At 49.6% G+C, this 16,102-nt stretch overlaps 7 protein-coding genes across 7 annotated transcripts; 2 read left to right on the forward strand and 5 right to left on the reverse strand.

Moving 5' to 3' along the window:
* Nucleotides 1-34: 34 nt before the first annotated feature.
* On the reverse strand, nucleotides 35-2,080 carry CPAR01_14595 (uncharacterized protein; the record flags this gene model as incomplete). Its single annotated transcript, XM_060498845.1, has 4 exons — nucleotides 35-1,218; nucleotides 1,270-1,531; nucleotides 1,583-1,970; nucleotides 2,028-2,080. The coding sequence occupies 4 exons, from the start codon at nucleotides 2,078-2,080 to the stop codon at nucleotides 35-37; spliced, it is 1,887 nt and encodes a 628-aa protein (XP_060342308.1).
* Nucleotides 2,081-3,260: 1,180 nt separating this feature from the next.
* Nucleotides 3,261-4,337, forward strand: CPAR01_14596 (uncharacterized protein; the record flags this gene model as incomplete). Its single annotated transcript, XM_060498846.1, has 1 exon — nucleotides 3,261-4,337. The coding sequence occupies one exon, from the start codon at nucleotides 3,261-3,263 to the stop codon at nucleotides 4,335-4,337; it is 1,077 nt and encodes a 358-aa protein (XP_060342309.1).
* Nucleotides 4,338-4,592: 255 nt separating this feature from the next.
* On the reverse strand, nucleotides 4,593-6,192 carry CPAR01_14597 (phytanoyl-CoA dioxygenase; the record flags this gene model as incomplete). Its single annotated transcript, XM_060498847.1, has 4 exons — nucleotides 4,593-4,943; nucleotides 5,016-5,322; nucleotides 5,420-5,943; nucleotides 6,043-6,192. 4 exons carry the CDS (start codon nucleotides 6,190-6,192, stop codon nucleotides 4,593-4,595), a joined length of 1,332 nt encoding a protein of 443 aa, XP_060342310.1.
* A 1,504-nt stretch (nucleotides 6,193-7,696) lies between these two features.
* Nucleotides 7,697-9,093, reverse strand: CPAR01_14598 (uncharacterized protein; the record flags this gene model as incomplete). Its single annotated transcript, XM_060498848.1, has 7 exons — nucleotides 7,697-7,932; nucleotides 8,047-8,288; nucleotides 8,345-8,444; nucleotides 8,515-8,572; nucleotides 8,658-8,703; nucleotides 8,755-8,906; nucleotides 8,971-9,093. The coding sequence occupies 7 exons, from the start codon at nucleotides 9,091-9,093 to the stop codon at nucleotides 7,697-7,699; spliced, it is 957 nt and encodes a 318-aa protein (XP_060342311.1).
* A 460-nt stretch (nucleotides 9,094-9,553) lies between these two features.
* On the forward strand, nucleotides 9,554-11,136 carry CPAR01_14599 (averantin oxidoreductase; the record flags this gene model as incomplete). Its single annotated transcript, XM_060498849.1, has 4 exons — nucleotides 9,554-10,464; nucleotides 10,543-10,730; nucleotides 10,788-10,870; nucleotides 10,951-11,136. The coding sequence occupies 4 exons, from the start codon at nucleotides 9,554-9,556 to the stop codon at nucleotides 11,134-11,136; spliced, it is 1,368 nt and encodes a 455-aa protein (XP_060342312.1).
* Nucleotides 11,137-11,509: 373 nt separating this feature from the next.
* CPAR01_14600 (alcohol dehydrogenase GroES-like domain-containing protein) lies at nucleotides 11,510-13,918 on the reverse strand (the record flags this gene model as incomplete). The annotated part of the gene is made up of 4 exons (XM_060498850.1): nucleotides 11,510-12,238; nucleotides 12,718-13,116; nucleotides 13,197-13,308; nucleotides 13,368-13,918. The coding sequence occupies 4 exons, from the start codon at nucleotides 13,916-13,918 to the stop codon at nucleotides 11,510-11,512; spliced, it is 1,791 nt and encodes a 596-aa protein (XP_060342313.1).
* Nucleotides 13,919-14,789: 871 nt separating this feature from the next.
* Nucleotides 14,790-15,978, reverse strand: CPAR01_14601 (uncharacterized protein; the record flags this gene model as incomplete). The annotated part of the gene is made up of 4 exons (XM_060498851.1): nucleotides 14,790-15,107; nucleotides 15,219-15,337; nucleotides 15,440-15,529; nucleotides 15,663-15,978. 4 exons carry the CDS (start codon nucleotides 15,976-15,978, stop codon nucleotides 14,790-14,792), a joined length of 843 nt encoding a protein of 280 aa, XP_060342314.1.
* Nucleotides 15,979-16,102: the final 124 nt, after the last annotated feature.

Raw genomic sequence — 16,102 nt, forward strand, 5'->3', positions numbered from 1 at the left:
TTTGGCACACACTGCATAACTAATGAGGTTCTACTTAATTCATGTTTTGCACGAACTTCTCCCCTGCCGTCTGATTGCTTGCAGCCTCAAGCGTCTTGTATACGTCCTCAATCTCTTCCTTGTAATCCTTCTCGACCTCCCTCCGAAGCACCAATTGCTTGACAGTCAGCTTGATAGGTTTTTCCTTGCTGGCCAAGAATACAGTCTGTCTCGGAATGGCCACTGCTTTCGCAGAAATCTCATTGTGTCCCACAATAGTCTTCTCATAAATATCATCAAGAAGCTCTTCGTGGTTCCTTCCAAGCAGATCCTCCTTCACTTCTATCAGGACGTATGGTGCAATGCGCCCTGCACCGCCGACCATGACGTGTTTGACTCCAGGGTACCTGGAGACTTTGGTCTCGATGTCCTGAGCGTGGAATTTGGCCATCCAAATCAGCTTCGTCCAATCATCAGTTCTGGCCACCGATTCCCATCGGGTACTGCCGTCGCTGTCTTTGATCGGACGCCACAACTCCTTCGTATCGATCGTCTCAACGTCCTTGAACATCTTGTAGTTCCAGAAGGCACACTGATAGATGGATGGTCCACCGTCAGGTGGCCTGTCAATGAACATCTGATACACATCAGAGTCATCTCCGTCACCCAGAGCTTCACCAGAGCCCTCTAGCTTGACCAAACGAACATGGTGCTCAGGAATGAACTGGAAGCTATACCATAGCTTCCTGTCGATGGGATGCAGGGAAAAGCGACCACCAGACTCTGTGGCTCCCATGACAGAATTGAGCCTGGTGTGTTCGCACAGTGCGTCTCCGACAACGCGATCGAGAGCAGATCCTAGATAAGTGATGAACTCAAGCGACTTCAGTGATTCCCGGGTCTCTTCGTTATTGTATAGGTCAACGATGGTGAAAGGAAATCCCATCAGGCCATCAACCTTGTTGAGACGCAGAAGCTTCTGGAAAATAGCTGGCGGAAGCCCGACCACATCCGGAGGGGGTTGGATAACACAGGTGCCAGAGAAAACGGCAAACATGTTGATTAGGACAAGGCCAGGCTGCAGCCTCATTGGGATTGCCAAGATCAGGGAACGGCCATAGAAAGAATCTGTAGATATCCCCCTGGGCCAGTGACGGCGAGCCAAGCCGGCAGATGAACATCCAGCCGCCCAGAAGCCATTGTTCATGAAGATTGGCTTAGGCGCACCTGTTTTGTTCACTGGTTAGTGTCCGGTGATAGCAACCGTGTAAACTCCCTACGTTTCCATACCTGTGGTGCCTCCAGTATGGATGATGAGAATCTCATCGTCCTTCGCCTGCTCGTAAGTCTTCTCATAGGCGTAGGGCTCGGTTCCTTGAGCAGAAAGACACCATTCGAGGCTTTGGAACTGCTCAACATGAATACCAGATGCTGCAAGCTCAGGCTCGGGGCTGAATGCACCTCCCTCGGAATACAGCCAAATCTTGCAGTTTGATGACTCTAGCAGCGCATCAAGTCCGTCCTTCATGAAACGACCATCTGGAACAAGCAGCTAATCAATGTTAGCATAAATGTGATTTGACTTAGGATGGCCATTGTATACCTTGCGATTTGTCTTGACTGATGCTGCGAATAGGAATGCATACCGGACGTCACTGGGACCAGAATACGCAACAGTATCGTTGTCCACAGACTTTCCAAAGGTCTTGTCAAGCCAGTGTGCAGCCTTGTTGATGCCATCGGCGTATTGTTGCCAAGTCAACGAACGGTAACCCTCTGTCTCCCAGTCAGGCCCGCCAGCGAATCGCACAAGTGCATGATGAGGTTGCCATTTGGCATTCTCGTCAATCCTGCGGACGAAAAGCTCCATTCCTGGAGTACTGGTATTGGAACTCATCTTGGTCAATGTGGCAATTGGCAGGTGTTTCGACTGTGTCTGACAAACAGAAAGCGTCAAGGCGAACTGGATCAATACGAGAACAGATTGATACCTTTCATACAAGGTGCTCTTTCAATTCAAACCTACTGTGCATTTGAAATACACTCACATCAGGTAAGAGCCATTGAGGTCTGGTCCCGGACATTCCGAGACACATATCATGTGGCGGGGGCGTTCGTCTAATTCTCACTGCTCAGGCAGTGGAACTTTGTGAATTTCGGCATCAAAGATGTCAGATGATGAGAACTGATTCAAAGACCAGAACACAGAACGGAATCGTTAATCCGAGGTTCCTAACTAGGCGGTATTGGCCCCATAGAATTGGGTTTGTTCCGTTCGGTTCACCGCACTCTTCGTGGGATCCTCTCCGAAGCTTCGAGGACGCACGCTACGGGGATATTATCTCTCAGCTCTGGAGCTCGGATATGTTTCCCGACTTCATTTAAAGAGGTGAGTTGTGATAGTGGGGCCAGAGGCAGTGGACCAGCTGTTGTAAAAGGGCCGGTCATACTTACAGACACGTAGAACTCGGCCAAATACACTGTAGCCACATATCTGACAGTCGCCCTTCAGAAAGCATAGCAAGGGAATACTTTCGCATATTCAGGCTGGGCTGTGCCCATGGTGAATGTCACCTTTAGGGGACCCCTTGCTGCAAAGAAAGCGGATCTATGCGTGGTCTTAATGACGCGGTGGAGCGTCTCAGCACGATTTATGACATATTTGAGTTTAGGTAGGTCAAGGGCAGGAGCCCGAAATACTCGGGACGTGGCTAGAGACTTCCAACGAGCGTTGCCGATGCTAGTGTTCGTATTGGCACCCCAGTCCTCCGTACTAGATAATGCAAACTGTCATGGACAGAAAAACTGAACCTCGGTGAGTGGATCAACCCCAGGTCGATCCCGCGGCCGAATTGTCGGTGGTTCTACTAATCTATTAACTTTCACGTTGGCATAAACCTACGGGTACAGAGCACACCTACATGTAAAGCCAAGACGCTGCTGATCAGTAGGCGAATTTGTCTCCAAGAGAATCAACAGACTTTACGATTTGTTACAGATATCAAACTTAAACAGGCCTATTCCAATTCCTCAGATCAAATCCTACCATGAGCGGAGGCTGATGTCTTACTTGGGGATAGTGTCACCACATGGGGGAAACTGAAATGTGCTGAGCTCTAAACCCTAGCCCCAAGAATTCAGTTGAGGCAACTTTACACACTGTGTTGCCCGGAAAAAAGAGTAGACAAAGATGCAATAGGTACCGATTACGAGAAGCAACACTCAATCCAAATTTGCATCGAGTCTATCAACGACACGCCAGCCCTAACGACGCTTCCATAATGTCTTCTACGCCGCAAGCACCCCCTCATCCACGAGACTGGAAGGCTGGAGTGGACGAATATCTTACACAAAACGGGGTCTCATATGATACAGCAATACCTCTCAACACTGGTACATCATGCTACATCTGGCGACTCGAAGGACTAGTCGATGCGGAGGCCTCAGCCAATGGTCATCAGACAGGCCAGCCAGTCATAATGAAGTGCGCCGACAGCACCCCCAAATACCGGAACTTCCCAGTCTCACCGGAACGACTTCAGTTTGAAGTCAAAGCTCTGAGATCCAAAGCAGTGGAAGAAGCTTGCCATCAGGAGCCATCAGTCCAAGTCCCGCGAGTGCTCCGAGAAACAAAGAATGGTTTCATAATGAGCAATGTCGGTGAGACTGATCTGAGGACGGCCTATAAGACGTACGAGTTTCTGGATGCGCCGGGAATTGGTGCGCGACTGGGTCGATGGCTGGGTAGCCTGCATGTTGCCGGTATCAACCTGGGCCCCGACGGATGGAGCTCTCATCATAATGAGTTGGACAAGTTCTATGTACCTGGTGGTCTGGCGGAAAAAGCTATTAAAGATGCCATGAACGACGAAGAGTCGGAAAAGGTGCTAACAGCAATGCGCGCACCCGCTCCGATCCACACGCTGACGCCTTGGGACTTTCGGCCTATGAACATTGTGGTACGTGTTCCCGATGGCAAGGGAATGGCCTCGGATCTTGCGGTCGTGGACTGGGAGTTATGTCACTACGGTGATCCTTCTAACGATGTTCGCATGTGGTTTGCTGAAGTTGTCATACTGGAGGCAAAGTTTGGCAATAGGGGCCTGCTCTCGTCGTTTTTGTCGGCATATAAGCAACGGGTTGGTAGTGCTGTCGTAGACGAATCATTCGTGTCCAGAGTTGCTTTGAGTGCCGGCATTTATATGCTGTGGCTTATTCCCATCAACCCTCGAGTTTGGGATTGCACCGAGGAGGATGTGGAATCTTGGAAGAGAACAAGCCTAGAATATATCAGGGCAGGCGCAAATGAAGATGTCGCCTGGCTGAGACAATGCTGCTTGGGACCTTTGTTGGCATGATGGAGTGTAGATCGGATATATGAGAGATAAAAGATTTCTGGAGGTCACATATTTCTACTCTTCAGTGTGCATTTCGATGCGAGGTTAATGAAGTCAAGAAAATAAAAATCTTTCAAGACCTTTGGAATGCTTGATTCTTTACAATGCTCAAAAAACTCATGCTTTCTAGAACAAATCAGGAACTATATTTCTCTCTACCTAGGCCTTTGCATCACGTTATTCCATGAAGAGACAATATCGACTAGCATGTTTAGTCTAAGATTTCCCGTTCGTCTTGCTGGGGATCCATGCAACATCTGTCGATGCCCTCGACTTTCCAAAATCCGCGCCTGGGTAATTATACGCAGTGTACGCTTGCGCCCGCTTTCCATCTCGCACTGGAACGCGGAATCCCAAAAGCCCCAGCTGTCTGTCAGATAATTTTGCCTTGGTCTCCGCGTTCATGAGCTCCGGGTAGTTCTCCATCGCCTGCAAAAAGAAGCGGCAGAATGCTGACAGAATGATAGGTCGTGTCGTGTCCGACGTGTTCACGCCAGTCGAGTGCCAGGTTCGGCTGTCCAAGAGCACACATGTTCCAGCGGGAGCTGCCGCCGGAACGGATCCGCCCTAGTAATGATAAATAAGATATCTAGCAAGTTTTGGGCAACCTATGAGGCAAACAAAATGGCAATGACTTACAACTTGATTAATAACAGGCGGCGCGACATTCTTGTTGTGAGACCCGGGATACATACGGGTGGCGCCTCTCTCTTCCGTAACATCCACCAAGTACCACATAGCATTCAAAAGGTAAGCGTGATCGATTGTCTCGGGGGTGAGTCCCATCTGATCACGATGCATATAAATACCAGACTTTGCAGGTCGAGCAATGTTGGCGCCCATAGAATGGAGCTTGAACGCATTACCTAGGAACCAGGGCATAATTGCATCGATAAGAGGATGATTCAAAAGATCCAAAAACTCATCGCCTTTGTTGGGAAGACTCCTATATGGAATTATCAGTTGGCTGTGTCCAATACGACTCAGAAGAAGCCAAAGCAATCTTGCAAGATGAAAGGCACAAAAGTCCAATGTTAGCTTACCAGACTCGTTGATTCGGTTGATCGTCAGCATGCACATGGGAACTGTCCATGTGGGCTACACCAGCCAATCGTTCGCCAGCTGCTTGTTCTTCAACAGCAGCCTTGAGAATCTCAACTTGATCCGCCGAAAGAGCATTCTTCACCATTGCGTATCCCCATTTCTGAAGATCGCGTTTAATCTGCTCAACGTCCTCAGTGGGTTTTGGCAGATCTTGAGGATCCAGCTTATCTGCGTTGACAACAGACTGGGGACGTCCGCCCGGAGCAAAGCACATTGGGAAGCTCCCACGACACGGAGGCTTCGCGCGCTTGCCAAAGGCGTGAACTGCATGCATGCGGCCTTCAATGACATCGAGGATGTGCTCCGGCATGATATTTACCGTGACTCCAGGTTGAACATCATCTGGGATGTTGTCGAGCAGTGCTGCACTCGTTGATGTGGAATCAATGAAGATAGGGGGACTAAAGTACTCTGATCCGTCCCCGAGCTTGAGCTCAACGAGAGTACCAAGTCCATCAAAGTCCTAGATATTATAATAAGCTATGGCCTAAATACTGTGGCTATAGGAAAAATGAAGACCATCATCACTGAGTTACAGTTACTATGAAATGATCCAACATACTGCCAGTCTTTTCTCGATGTATTCACGAACGCGAGAAACATTCTGCTGAAACACCCTTAGAGGGTCGTCTCTGGTTACATTGTAAGGCTTGCCTTCGAAGACAAGTCCAGAGATGAGGGAGCCAGTCGGTGGCGGAAGAGTCGATGCCATGTTGGGTCGTTGAGCAGCAATAATCGAGGTGAAAATTTTGAAACTGGGGAAGGTTGGAGCCTTGGAGACTTCGGATGGTGCTCACAGTCTCGCGATGAGCATTGGATAATACTCAGGAGGTTCAGCTCAAACTACTATGCACTGCATCGATATAGTCTGTGTTATCCGCACTGTATATGCATACATAGACCCCACCTTCGGTATCGTAAAAGGTGCCGTAGCCGGCTTGGGTTCATGACTTTGCTCACAATGTCGCAGTGAAAGGCCCACGTCTTTGCCCAGGTTGTATTGCGTGGCTTTCTGACGAGAAGTTACATTTTCGATTCAAGTTGTGAACTTTTCTGTGCTGGAAAGATGTTGCATGACCTTGCTTGCTGATGTTCACCGCTTCACCCGCCGGTCTAGATTAGAAGTCCTCTCCACCTCCGATCAAAGTTCTACTTGCGAAGATTAGTGATAGGAAATTCTTAAGTCTAACTTTATGTGCGTATGCGGATCTGTAGAATAGTGAGGTAGAATGACTACCTCGGCAATGCCTACCGTTTGGGTAACTAGGAGTGTCGATAGAGTTAGGCGAAATTATATTCTTACAACGAACGTGGGTTGAAATAGACTTTGCAGGCGTGCCTCGTAATGATGTCGCATTCACATTTTAGTCCTACTGCGTCGTATCCGTACTAGTCAGTTATATCGGGTTAGCGCCAAGCGGCCGACGTTGCCGATCATCCATGTCTCGGCCGGGTATCGAAGGGCTTGGTGAACACTTTTCCCCCACAATCAATCCGGTCTCCCGGAGCCAAGCGCTCTGTCCTCTTGAGTCATGAGCTTCAGTAGCAACTCCGGTTCGGGCCATTGTACGGATACTCTCGACTACGGATACATGTGTAATGACAACGGGGGTCCATTGACGCGCCGCTCTCGGCCGGTCGCCTGTCGCCTGTGATTCAGGCAAGGAGGCTACCATTCAGAAATTTGCACCGGGGTTTTCTTCTTAGTTCTGATAACTCACGATTCACATTCGACATGTAAGATGCTTCCGGTCACCGTGAATCCCGCGGATACGGGACTTTCTTCCGGCCGACACTTCGTGTCTGAAGGCTCACAGGGACGCAGGTGAGAGCACGGCCCTCTAACATAAGATTACAGAATTTCCTGGGAAGAGCGGTTAATGAAGATTTGCCGACTACATTTGCGGAGCTTTACGGCATTCGCCGCACGTCATTTGTACAGTAAAATCAAACCCCAAGACGGAGTACCCGATTAGATGGTGACAGTTCCACCACGTCGGGACGAGAATAAAGTTCAGGGTCCCAGCTGACGTGTTTGTATCTGTACCTCGACTAGGAAACTAGGGATCTACGTTTGAGACCCTGGTTGCATTCGGTGGAGAGCTCCATGCCTCATGCCAAGTATTCTTATTTCTGAGCTATGACACTACCGAGCGCAGGAGCGCATTCGTTCTCCAGACAAAGCGAGGCACACGCTTACAATTCGCGCCGTCAAGTTAGAAGTACATTGGCCTTGCATCAGCGGTGGGAGCTGGGATAGCCTTCGGCTCAGGCGGTGTAACCCACTCCTTCCACGGCTGAAGTCGACTTTCTTCTGGGAATGGACCGTTAGGACCAGGCCCATCCTTCTGATACGGCGCGGGCTCCAGTACAATGAATCTTGCCTCAACACTGTACCGCGTTGGGCAGCCGGGCTGAGCCGCTCCATTTCGAAATGCAGCATGTGGTACAACTATGTGCGGAGCTCATTAGTTAAGGTTTCTTGTCCATTGGTCGACTAGGCCAGTCTCGGTCACCACTTGGCGGGCGGTGATATGCTCGCACGAATTAATGATCGGCAACTTACTGTTGAAAAAGCCACCTGGCGGGTGGGTGTCGTACTGTGTCATGATAACAATCTCGTCAGGGGTCTGGTTGCTCATCCAGTACCATCTGTGGGCAGGATTCCAGGAAAAATAGGCAACTTCCTTGGCTGCTTCGTGGGTGATGCGGTCAACCGAGACAACATCGGCGAGATCGATGTTAGTCCTTGGATCGCACACGGCGAAGGGAATGTCCTCGGCATGATTGAACATCGGGCGCCAAATACTAAACAGATGTGTCAATCACAGCGAAGCCGAGGAAGAGTTTTGGTCGCTGCATACTTGATGATTCTCGCCCGACTCTGGCCTGAGAGAACGCGTTGCCGTTCTTCCTCGGTCAAGAACAGCGATATTCTACTCCAAGAACTGGCCACGGTATTATCTGCAGCCATAATTCGAATTAGCGGTAGAAACGAACAATGTGCCGACGAAAATAATGAAGATTCTCTTACCCAAGTGGGCGAAAGGAAGGTGTCCTGTGCGGCCTCCTTGCGAACGTGCATCTCGAAACTGATTTTAGGTCAAGTGTGATTAGCAAGTATGATATTGCCACTTAAGGAAGGCTTCTGTAATCCAAACTAGAGTAGTCACTCACATTGGCATTGATGGGGAAAATCTCATCTGTACCAAATCGAGATTTTCTGCAAATCGTCAGCGTCTTCTTTGGTTGCGCAGCTATGGTGCATGCGTACAAAAATTGAGCCATCTCTTCCAAGTAAGGTTTACAGTCATCCGCTCCAGTCATTTTCGAGAGCTCTTTGGACTTGTTCTCGAGGAAACAGAATCCGTTCTCCTCAATAGTAGGCTTGAAATCTGGCAGCGTTCGTATGTCGGTCAGATTAAGCTTGCATTGCACACTCGTCAACATCGTCGGTCTTTTTCTCCAACAAAATCTGCCTGAAGCTTACTTCCATGTCCTTCATGACGAAATTCGACTTGGGGAACGACTGCCCGTCAGGGCCATCCCAGGAGTACGGCTTCGCCGTTTTGTGGAGATCAGTTCTCTCGAAGAAAGCAGTGACTGCTGCCATGATTGTCAATGATAACTGGAAGGATAAAAATGCGGAAGCGATTGCGTGTTACAGGAGTTTGTCCAAAGAAGGGATCATCAGTGCCATCTTCAATGAGAGGCGTCACGGAGCATACTTATGCCCACTTTAGTACCGAGCTTGTCATAGTCTGGTACGAGGCAAGCAGTGGCGTGAAAGCACAATATGATATGACTAGACAACTGTCCCAGGTGCAGGGGATAGGGGTTGAGCGGGGAACCAAGGCCGGGCAGATTTGTGCGCTTTTTGCTGCCGTCTTAATGTCAGGTCCCACCCCCTGCCCTCCGTCACCTCAAAACGCCGGCCCGCCTCAACCGACGGAGTCTCGCGATATATGAACTCGACTCGGGTGAGACTTCTTCGGCCGAAGAGCCGAAGCATTACACCGGGGCCATCAGATTTTCATCATATTCTTGTTGTACAAAGGAGTCTTTTCTTCAAGATGTTATCATTTTTATCATCAGCCGGGCTGTTTTGCCTTGTGATTACGTCGTGGCTCGTGATAGTCACGATATTGCGCGCCGTTTACAACCTCATTTTCCATCCACTGGCAAGATACCCAGGCCCGCGACTGGCAGCTATCACCCGACTGGTTCATGTGTACCACTTCGTAAATGGCGATGCTGTCGGCTGGCTCGATAAGCTCCACGCAGAATACGGCGACGTTGTGCGCGTCGAGCCTGGCCGTCTCAGTTACATCACACCTCAGGCTTGGAAGGACATATATGGACATGCGACGGCCACTCGTAAAGTTAACTCGAAAGAGAGGAAAAACAGCAAGAATCTCTTCTCTAATGGGAGTTACTCGATCTCGTCAGCTCACGGTCCCGAGCACCAGCGCCTACGCAAAATCTTCAGCAATGCGTTCAGCGACCGCGCCATCACGAAGCAAGAACCTATGCTGGCGCTTTACGCACAGCAAATGGTCGATCTAGTTTGTCGGAAGATCTCTAGCGAGAAAACCTCTCATGGAGCTGCTGCCATGGATGCAGTCCAGCTCTTCAATTTCGCCACGTTCGATATCATGGCAGATCTTGCATTCGGCGAAGCACTTGGCTGCCTCGAGAACGGTGGATCAAATGCTTGGGTCGACGCTGTCCAGGTGAATTTCAAGCGGATGATCGTCAAGGCAAGATTGAGGCCTTACCCGGTAATCTCATATTTGTGGCATCTATTCCAGCCGGAACAAGATAAGAAGGCTGCTGCTGTGCACGTTCAGAGCTCGCATGAGCGTGTCACGAAGAGGTTGGCCAAGGGCGCTGATGCCAGGAACGACATCTGGGGGCTCGTTCTCAAGGCCGAGGGTCCAAACGCGCTGACTCGTACTGAAATGAACAACAACGCCAACAACTTGTGAGTTGCTCCTGGTACCTATCTGAAGCTACGCATGTTAGTAACTGACACACGCGGTTTGCCTTTTCCTACTTCTAGCATGATAGTTGGCACTGAGACATCAGCGACAGCGCTGAGCGCTCTCACATATCTTTTGCTGAAGTCTCCGAGAAAGCTTGAACGACTAGTTAGAGAAGTGAGATCGGTTGGCGACTCGAACCAGCTGAAAGGCGATGTTCTCAAAGACTTGCCGTATCTTCAGGCGTGCCTCACTGAATGCCTCAGATGTGCGAAGAGTTTCCAGTCTCTCATTAACATGAAACACAACTGACGGTTCATCGTAGTACACCCTCCTGTCCCGACGGGTGGTATGCGTGTCATTGGTGAAGGGGGCAACACCATCCTCGGTCATCTTCTCCCCGAAGACGTTAGTATCACCTTCTTCAGTATCATCTCATGGCCCTTTTGATGAGGGCCCGTTCCATGGCTAATTGAACCACCTTCTAGACTAAAATGTCGATCGCGACCTGGACCGCCTTCCGTATCCCTCGGTACTGGAAAGATGGCAACGAGTTCATCCCCGAAAGATGGATTCCAGGTGAGCATGGGTACGATGAGTACCACACATACGACCAACATAGTGTGTTCCAGGTATTTGGGACCGGTCCGCGCGCTTGTATTGGCAAGAAGTAAGTTTTCCGAACGTTTTTCGAAGGCCAATGCCATCGCATCGATGTAAATTCGCTGACCTGTTGGATCAGTCTTGCATTGCAGGAAATGCGTCTCTTGTACGCCACCTTTTTGTTTCATTTCGACATGGAATTATGTCCTGAAAGTGACCGATGGATGGAAGATCAGAAGTGTTGGACTTTGTGGTTCAAAGATAACCTTCAGATTTGGGTTTCCCAGAGGAAAGAAACGTGAGGTCACATTTAGAAAAAGCAGTTCAGTGGTCACGTAACTAGCTGGAAGTGACGTTGATTCAGCATTTTTGCTCAAGTGAGAGGTATGAGGTAAAACTTATTGCTAAATACATGTAGAAACGGGTTCATCTGATTAAAGCAAACTAGTGCATGATATCCTTTTTCCCAAGGTGTCGAATGTGGTTCGTCATCTTGATAATATCCTCTCTTTTCTGAGGAATGTGATGTCCTCCTTCAAAGTTGATAACATGAGCGGCCTTCGAGGAGTAATGCGTTGCAAGAGTGTTTCTCGCCTGCCCTAAGTTGCAGTCCTGACTGCCGTGAAGATGCAATGTAGGCACCGAAATCTTGGCAATGTCACCGCCCTCTGACTTGCTGCGGATATAATCTGTCGCGACATCACTATAAGCGCAACAGACCAACACTCCAAACTCCAATCGCGGGAGCCACGGCACCAATCCCACCTCCTGCTCCCACAGCAAGACTGTACTTGCTAGCCCGCCCTGGGAGAAGCCCAAGACACCAACAATTTTGACGTGCTCGTTCTCCAGCTGCCAGTCCTGTACTGCCATCTTGATGGCTTCGTTGAACACGGCAACTTCACCTTCGGTGTCGGTTGCGCCCTTGCGAAACCAAGAGAAAAACGACTTCATTCCGGCAAAGAAGGGAAGAACATCTGGGCCGGGGACGGCAACGTGGGGTGCGGTGGCAAACACGAACTCGAAATCCTCTTTGAGAGCTGCACGGAAACCCGCGAGTTGGAAACGGAATATGTCGGGTGAAGCACCGCCACCATGAATGCAGAGGATGGCCCGCGTTGGCGATCTTTTCAGTGATGTGACCATTGCGGCTGTGGATGGACAGGTATTTCTCTGCGTATGGGTAGAGAAATAAGACGGAGATGAAAATCTTGCCTCAAAATGTATAAGATTTGTGAAAAGAACGAAGTGAGTGAGTCTGGTGTGCAAGGTTTTTTGGTGCTGGAAGTATGAGTGGCTCCGAGGACAGGTGAGGAGAGCAATGTTCGGGAGATATTTATGTGCCTCGATGAGTTTATCGCATCAGATGAAAGAAAGCACAAGCCCACGGAGGCTTTGAACAAGGTACTTCGGCCGATTTCAGTGGGTCAAGGTAGATTTGAGGAAGAGAGCACTGTATGACTTTCTCCCCGGGCCTTATCGCATCATGCTTGCTCGACTTGATGACTTTGGCCCGCGGACCTTGAGCAGTCGGCTAGAATGTTCTCATGTTGGTTGCTACTTTTCTTGAGAGAGGTTGGCAGGATTTTGGCTCCTTCCACTGACCATGTCTCCTTAGTTGTCTGAATATCAAATCAAGCATTCATGCGTACAACTACTTTCTCTCCAGAGAGTACCTTGTTTCGGACCATTTCCATCCCCGCCAGAATTGCTTCGAATCCACCATCTAAAACACGAAGCGGATGATGTTGCAAGTTTCCTTCGTTGATCAACTTCTCTACAGTTTCCCAAACAGAGACCCCAAAGACGCGCAGTTCTTCCGACGGATCGCTCTTGTAGGGCTCAGGCCAGGTGCATCCTTCCCCAAAGATTCGAGGGCCGACTGTAAAATCCGCGGTGACAACTTTTCGAGTCGCAGCATGCTGTTGCCAAGGGTCAAGAGACACATACTTGCCGCCGCCTCGTCCGATAGCAGCGTAGCAAAAGGCGGTAGACTCGACGGTCGTGATGCAGTCCAAGGCATATTTCAGGTTCCCTTTCGTGTATGTTTTCTGAACGTGAAAAACGATCAGTCAGTGATTGGTTGCCTTACGATTACGCGACATGCAAACTTCGGATTACAGCAACTCACGATCTTTTTCGCCAGCTCTTTATCATTGCGATCGAAAACTTCTACTGCCTGGTTTCTTTTCGCTAGGTCGAAATTCTTCGGGGAACAAATAGCAATCGGATCGAGACCGGAACTGTTCACGATGACTACGTCAGATGTTTCCTCAAAGATATGGTGGACGATTTGACTTACAGTTTCAGCATTTGCATGGCAATTGTCGCAGTTGCTGTACTGGCCCCATAGACCAATATATAGGCAGGCTTCGCAGCTCCTTGACCGGGCAGAGGCAAGCCAAGCAGCTTCATGGCGATTCCGGCGGTGCTCACTCCCACAGGTAGAGATGCAGCTGCTTCAGTGCTCCAAGACTCTGGAACCTTTGTCCACATCTTACCACGGGTCACAGCATACTCGCAGAATGCACCGCGCTCAGGCGTGGTTCCGTACATCTCGTTCTGGGCACCAAAGACCCTATCGCCAACCGTGATACTGTCAACCTCATCTCCCACGGCGACCACGGTGCCTGCAAAATCTGCACCTAGGATGCCGAACTTTGTCGCAAAGGCTCCCCTCATCTTGGTATCACTCGGATTGAGGCCAACGGCCTCAACGCGAACCATGACTTGATCCGCTGGGATCTTGGGACATGGTGCCTCGTCCCAGATGACGACCTCGTCCTTGCCATTTACAACGATGGCCTTCTGAGTCGTCGGAGGGACAAAATTTTGATGAGAAAGACTGCCCATGCTGAAATCTGTCGATGGTGACTTGGAAAATCAGCCCGGAATACCTTGTTTACCTTATCCTATGTCGCTGCTTCATACCTGTTAAACCACGTCTCCTCATTTACCTACAAGAGAGCACTCTCCATCGACATTCTTCAAACGGTCTTGGTTCATTCACCCACTCATTCACTCTACCCGAACGTGTAATCCTCGATCAACACAACTTCTACAATATCCCTGAATCGGCAATCCCGCTGTATCTCGCAAGAATCCTCGGATCTTTACAAGGGAGTACGTAACTAGTGGGACTCAAATTCGCTACCCGGACAGACTTATACAGCCGTACGGATAGACACTCTCGCAAATCTGGGAAAAGCATAACCGGCTGTACTACACATATGTGGACTCGGGGACCTGTGGGGATCGCAACATGTATTAGCGCTTTCTGTACCCCTTAGTCAGTAGGCTGTATCCATAGGACAACGGCTCAAGGAGTTATGGATCCCAATGGGGCCTCTGTGGTCCAGATTCAAACTTTGTTTTGACTTTCCTAAAGTGAGTATTCAACACGCGGTTACCTTTTAGTCGGGCACATTCACGTTACTACGGATACTTCGTAGATGCATCGATCTGATCCCTCCCTTGTTCGTCTAATTTTCAACCGAGGCCATCCTTGATGATGAAGACAAATCATCACGGGGTCATTAAGGTCCTGTTGCCGCTTACTACTGGGAAGCTTGGTATGATATTCTTTGTTACAGCTCGCTTGTCATGATGCATACTACCCTTTAACTTTGCAAGGACCCCAAATCTAGGGTCCATCGAGGAAATCTTGAACCTATCAAGTAGAGTTTGGGGATCTCAATAGACTTTCGGATGGCTCCGCTGATTATCATTGGAGTGGGATCCTTTCACCTCCACCTCTGAGAATACCCCAGTTGTTCGAGTACCTGTACTTCTCTGCCCAGGCAATGATCGCATCCCAGTCCTTGCATTGATGCTGATAACCCCACCCCGTCCCGACCTGTTCGTTGTACTTGCGCCACTCGAGCGTCACATCTGCATTACACATAATAGTCTGTCGTAGATAATCCCAGCAATGATTGAGATGCTCAGAATTCCAACCAGGATCTGTAGGCAATTCTCTCTTTGCCCCTCCGTTCTTGTTCAGGCGGTCGATAAGCTCATAGTATGCGTCCATAGTGCTATACTATTGTGGGGGTACCATTAAGCCAGAGTTAGCAGCGATTCAGTTATCTTGGGAGGCGAAATTCCGGCATTGTGTGCGAAAGGGAGAATGAGGCCATTCGGTGTGACGTACAAGACAATGAAGTTGATGAAAGACCGAGGGATACGCGCGGTGTTCCGGAAGTGATTGATTCAGCCCCGGCAAGTCAGGTAGAGCAGTCTCGTTCTTGACCGTAACCCAACCCCGCCCAACTAGTATCAGATATCAGCAGTCTGACTGACGTTAAGACTACTTGGAAATTTCCTTTCATGGTCAATCCGGGGAGGTGGGGGGAGGGGGGGAGGGGCATTTACTTGGCAGCAATCTGTTCCATGCCTCGATACTTTCAGGGTTAGGAGGCTGGCCGTATAGTTTGTTCCCATGCAAGACCTTTTTCACAGGGACTATGATACCAAAGTTAGTGTCACATCAGTTATCAAAACAACACGTTGTCCACTTTGCCTGGACGTCCACACTTCTTCCTGGTCACCTTCACGGTTGCCCAGGTAGAGGAGATAGGAGATGGAGTTAACGTACTCTGGGGTGGGAACCACTCTGGTTGCGCCGGGTAAATAACCGTTGCAGAAGCCTCGGAGAGATAGAATGCCGGGCCGTAAAATACGACGAGAATTAAGACCGCCGCAATGGAGATGGCATTCGAAAGTGATAGGGTAAGAATGATCAACTGAGAGCGCGGCAACCGACTAGTGGCCCTGGTGGACCGTCCGTCGTCACAAGGTTCACGAGAATGGAGCAGGCCGGCATTTTCGTCCTCCGTAGTCGAGAGTCTCGGTGTATCAGCCATGTTCACGCCGTTCTCTTCGTTTGAGAAGATCTTGGCGGATTTCGCCATCATGCTTCCCTGTCGTCAGAAGTGGGTAGTTTGAATGGGGGATATGTTAGTTGTCAGTCTTTCCTCAGAAGTAGAAGGTGTTTTTATAACCGTCTCGGTGGGAAAAGCTGGTCGCATTAGGTCA

This window comes from Colletotrichum paranaense (genome assembly GCF_030867605.1).
Source record: "Colletotrichum paranaense strain IMI 384185 chromosome Unknown Scaffold_16.1, whole genome shotgun sequence".
Classification (NCBI taxonomy): Eukaryota; Fungi; Ascomycota; class Sordariomycetes; order Glomerellales; family Glomerellaceae; genus Colletotrichum; species Colletotrichum paranaense.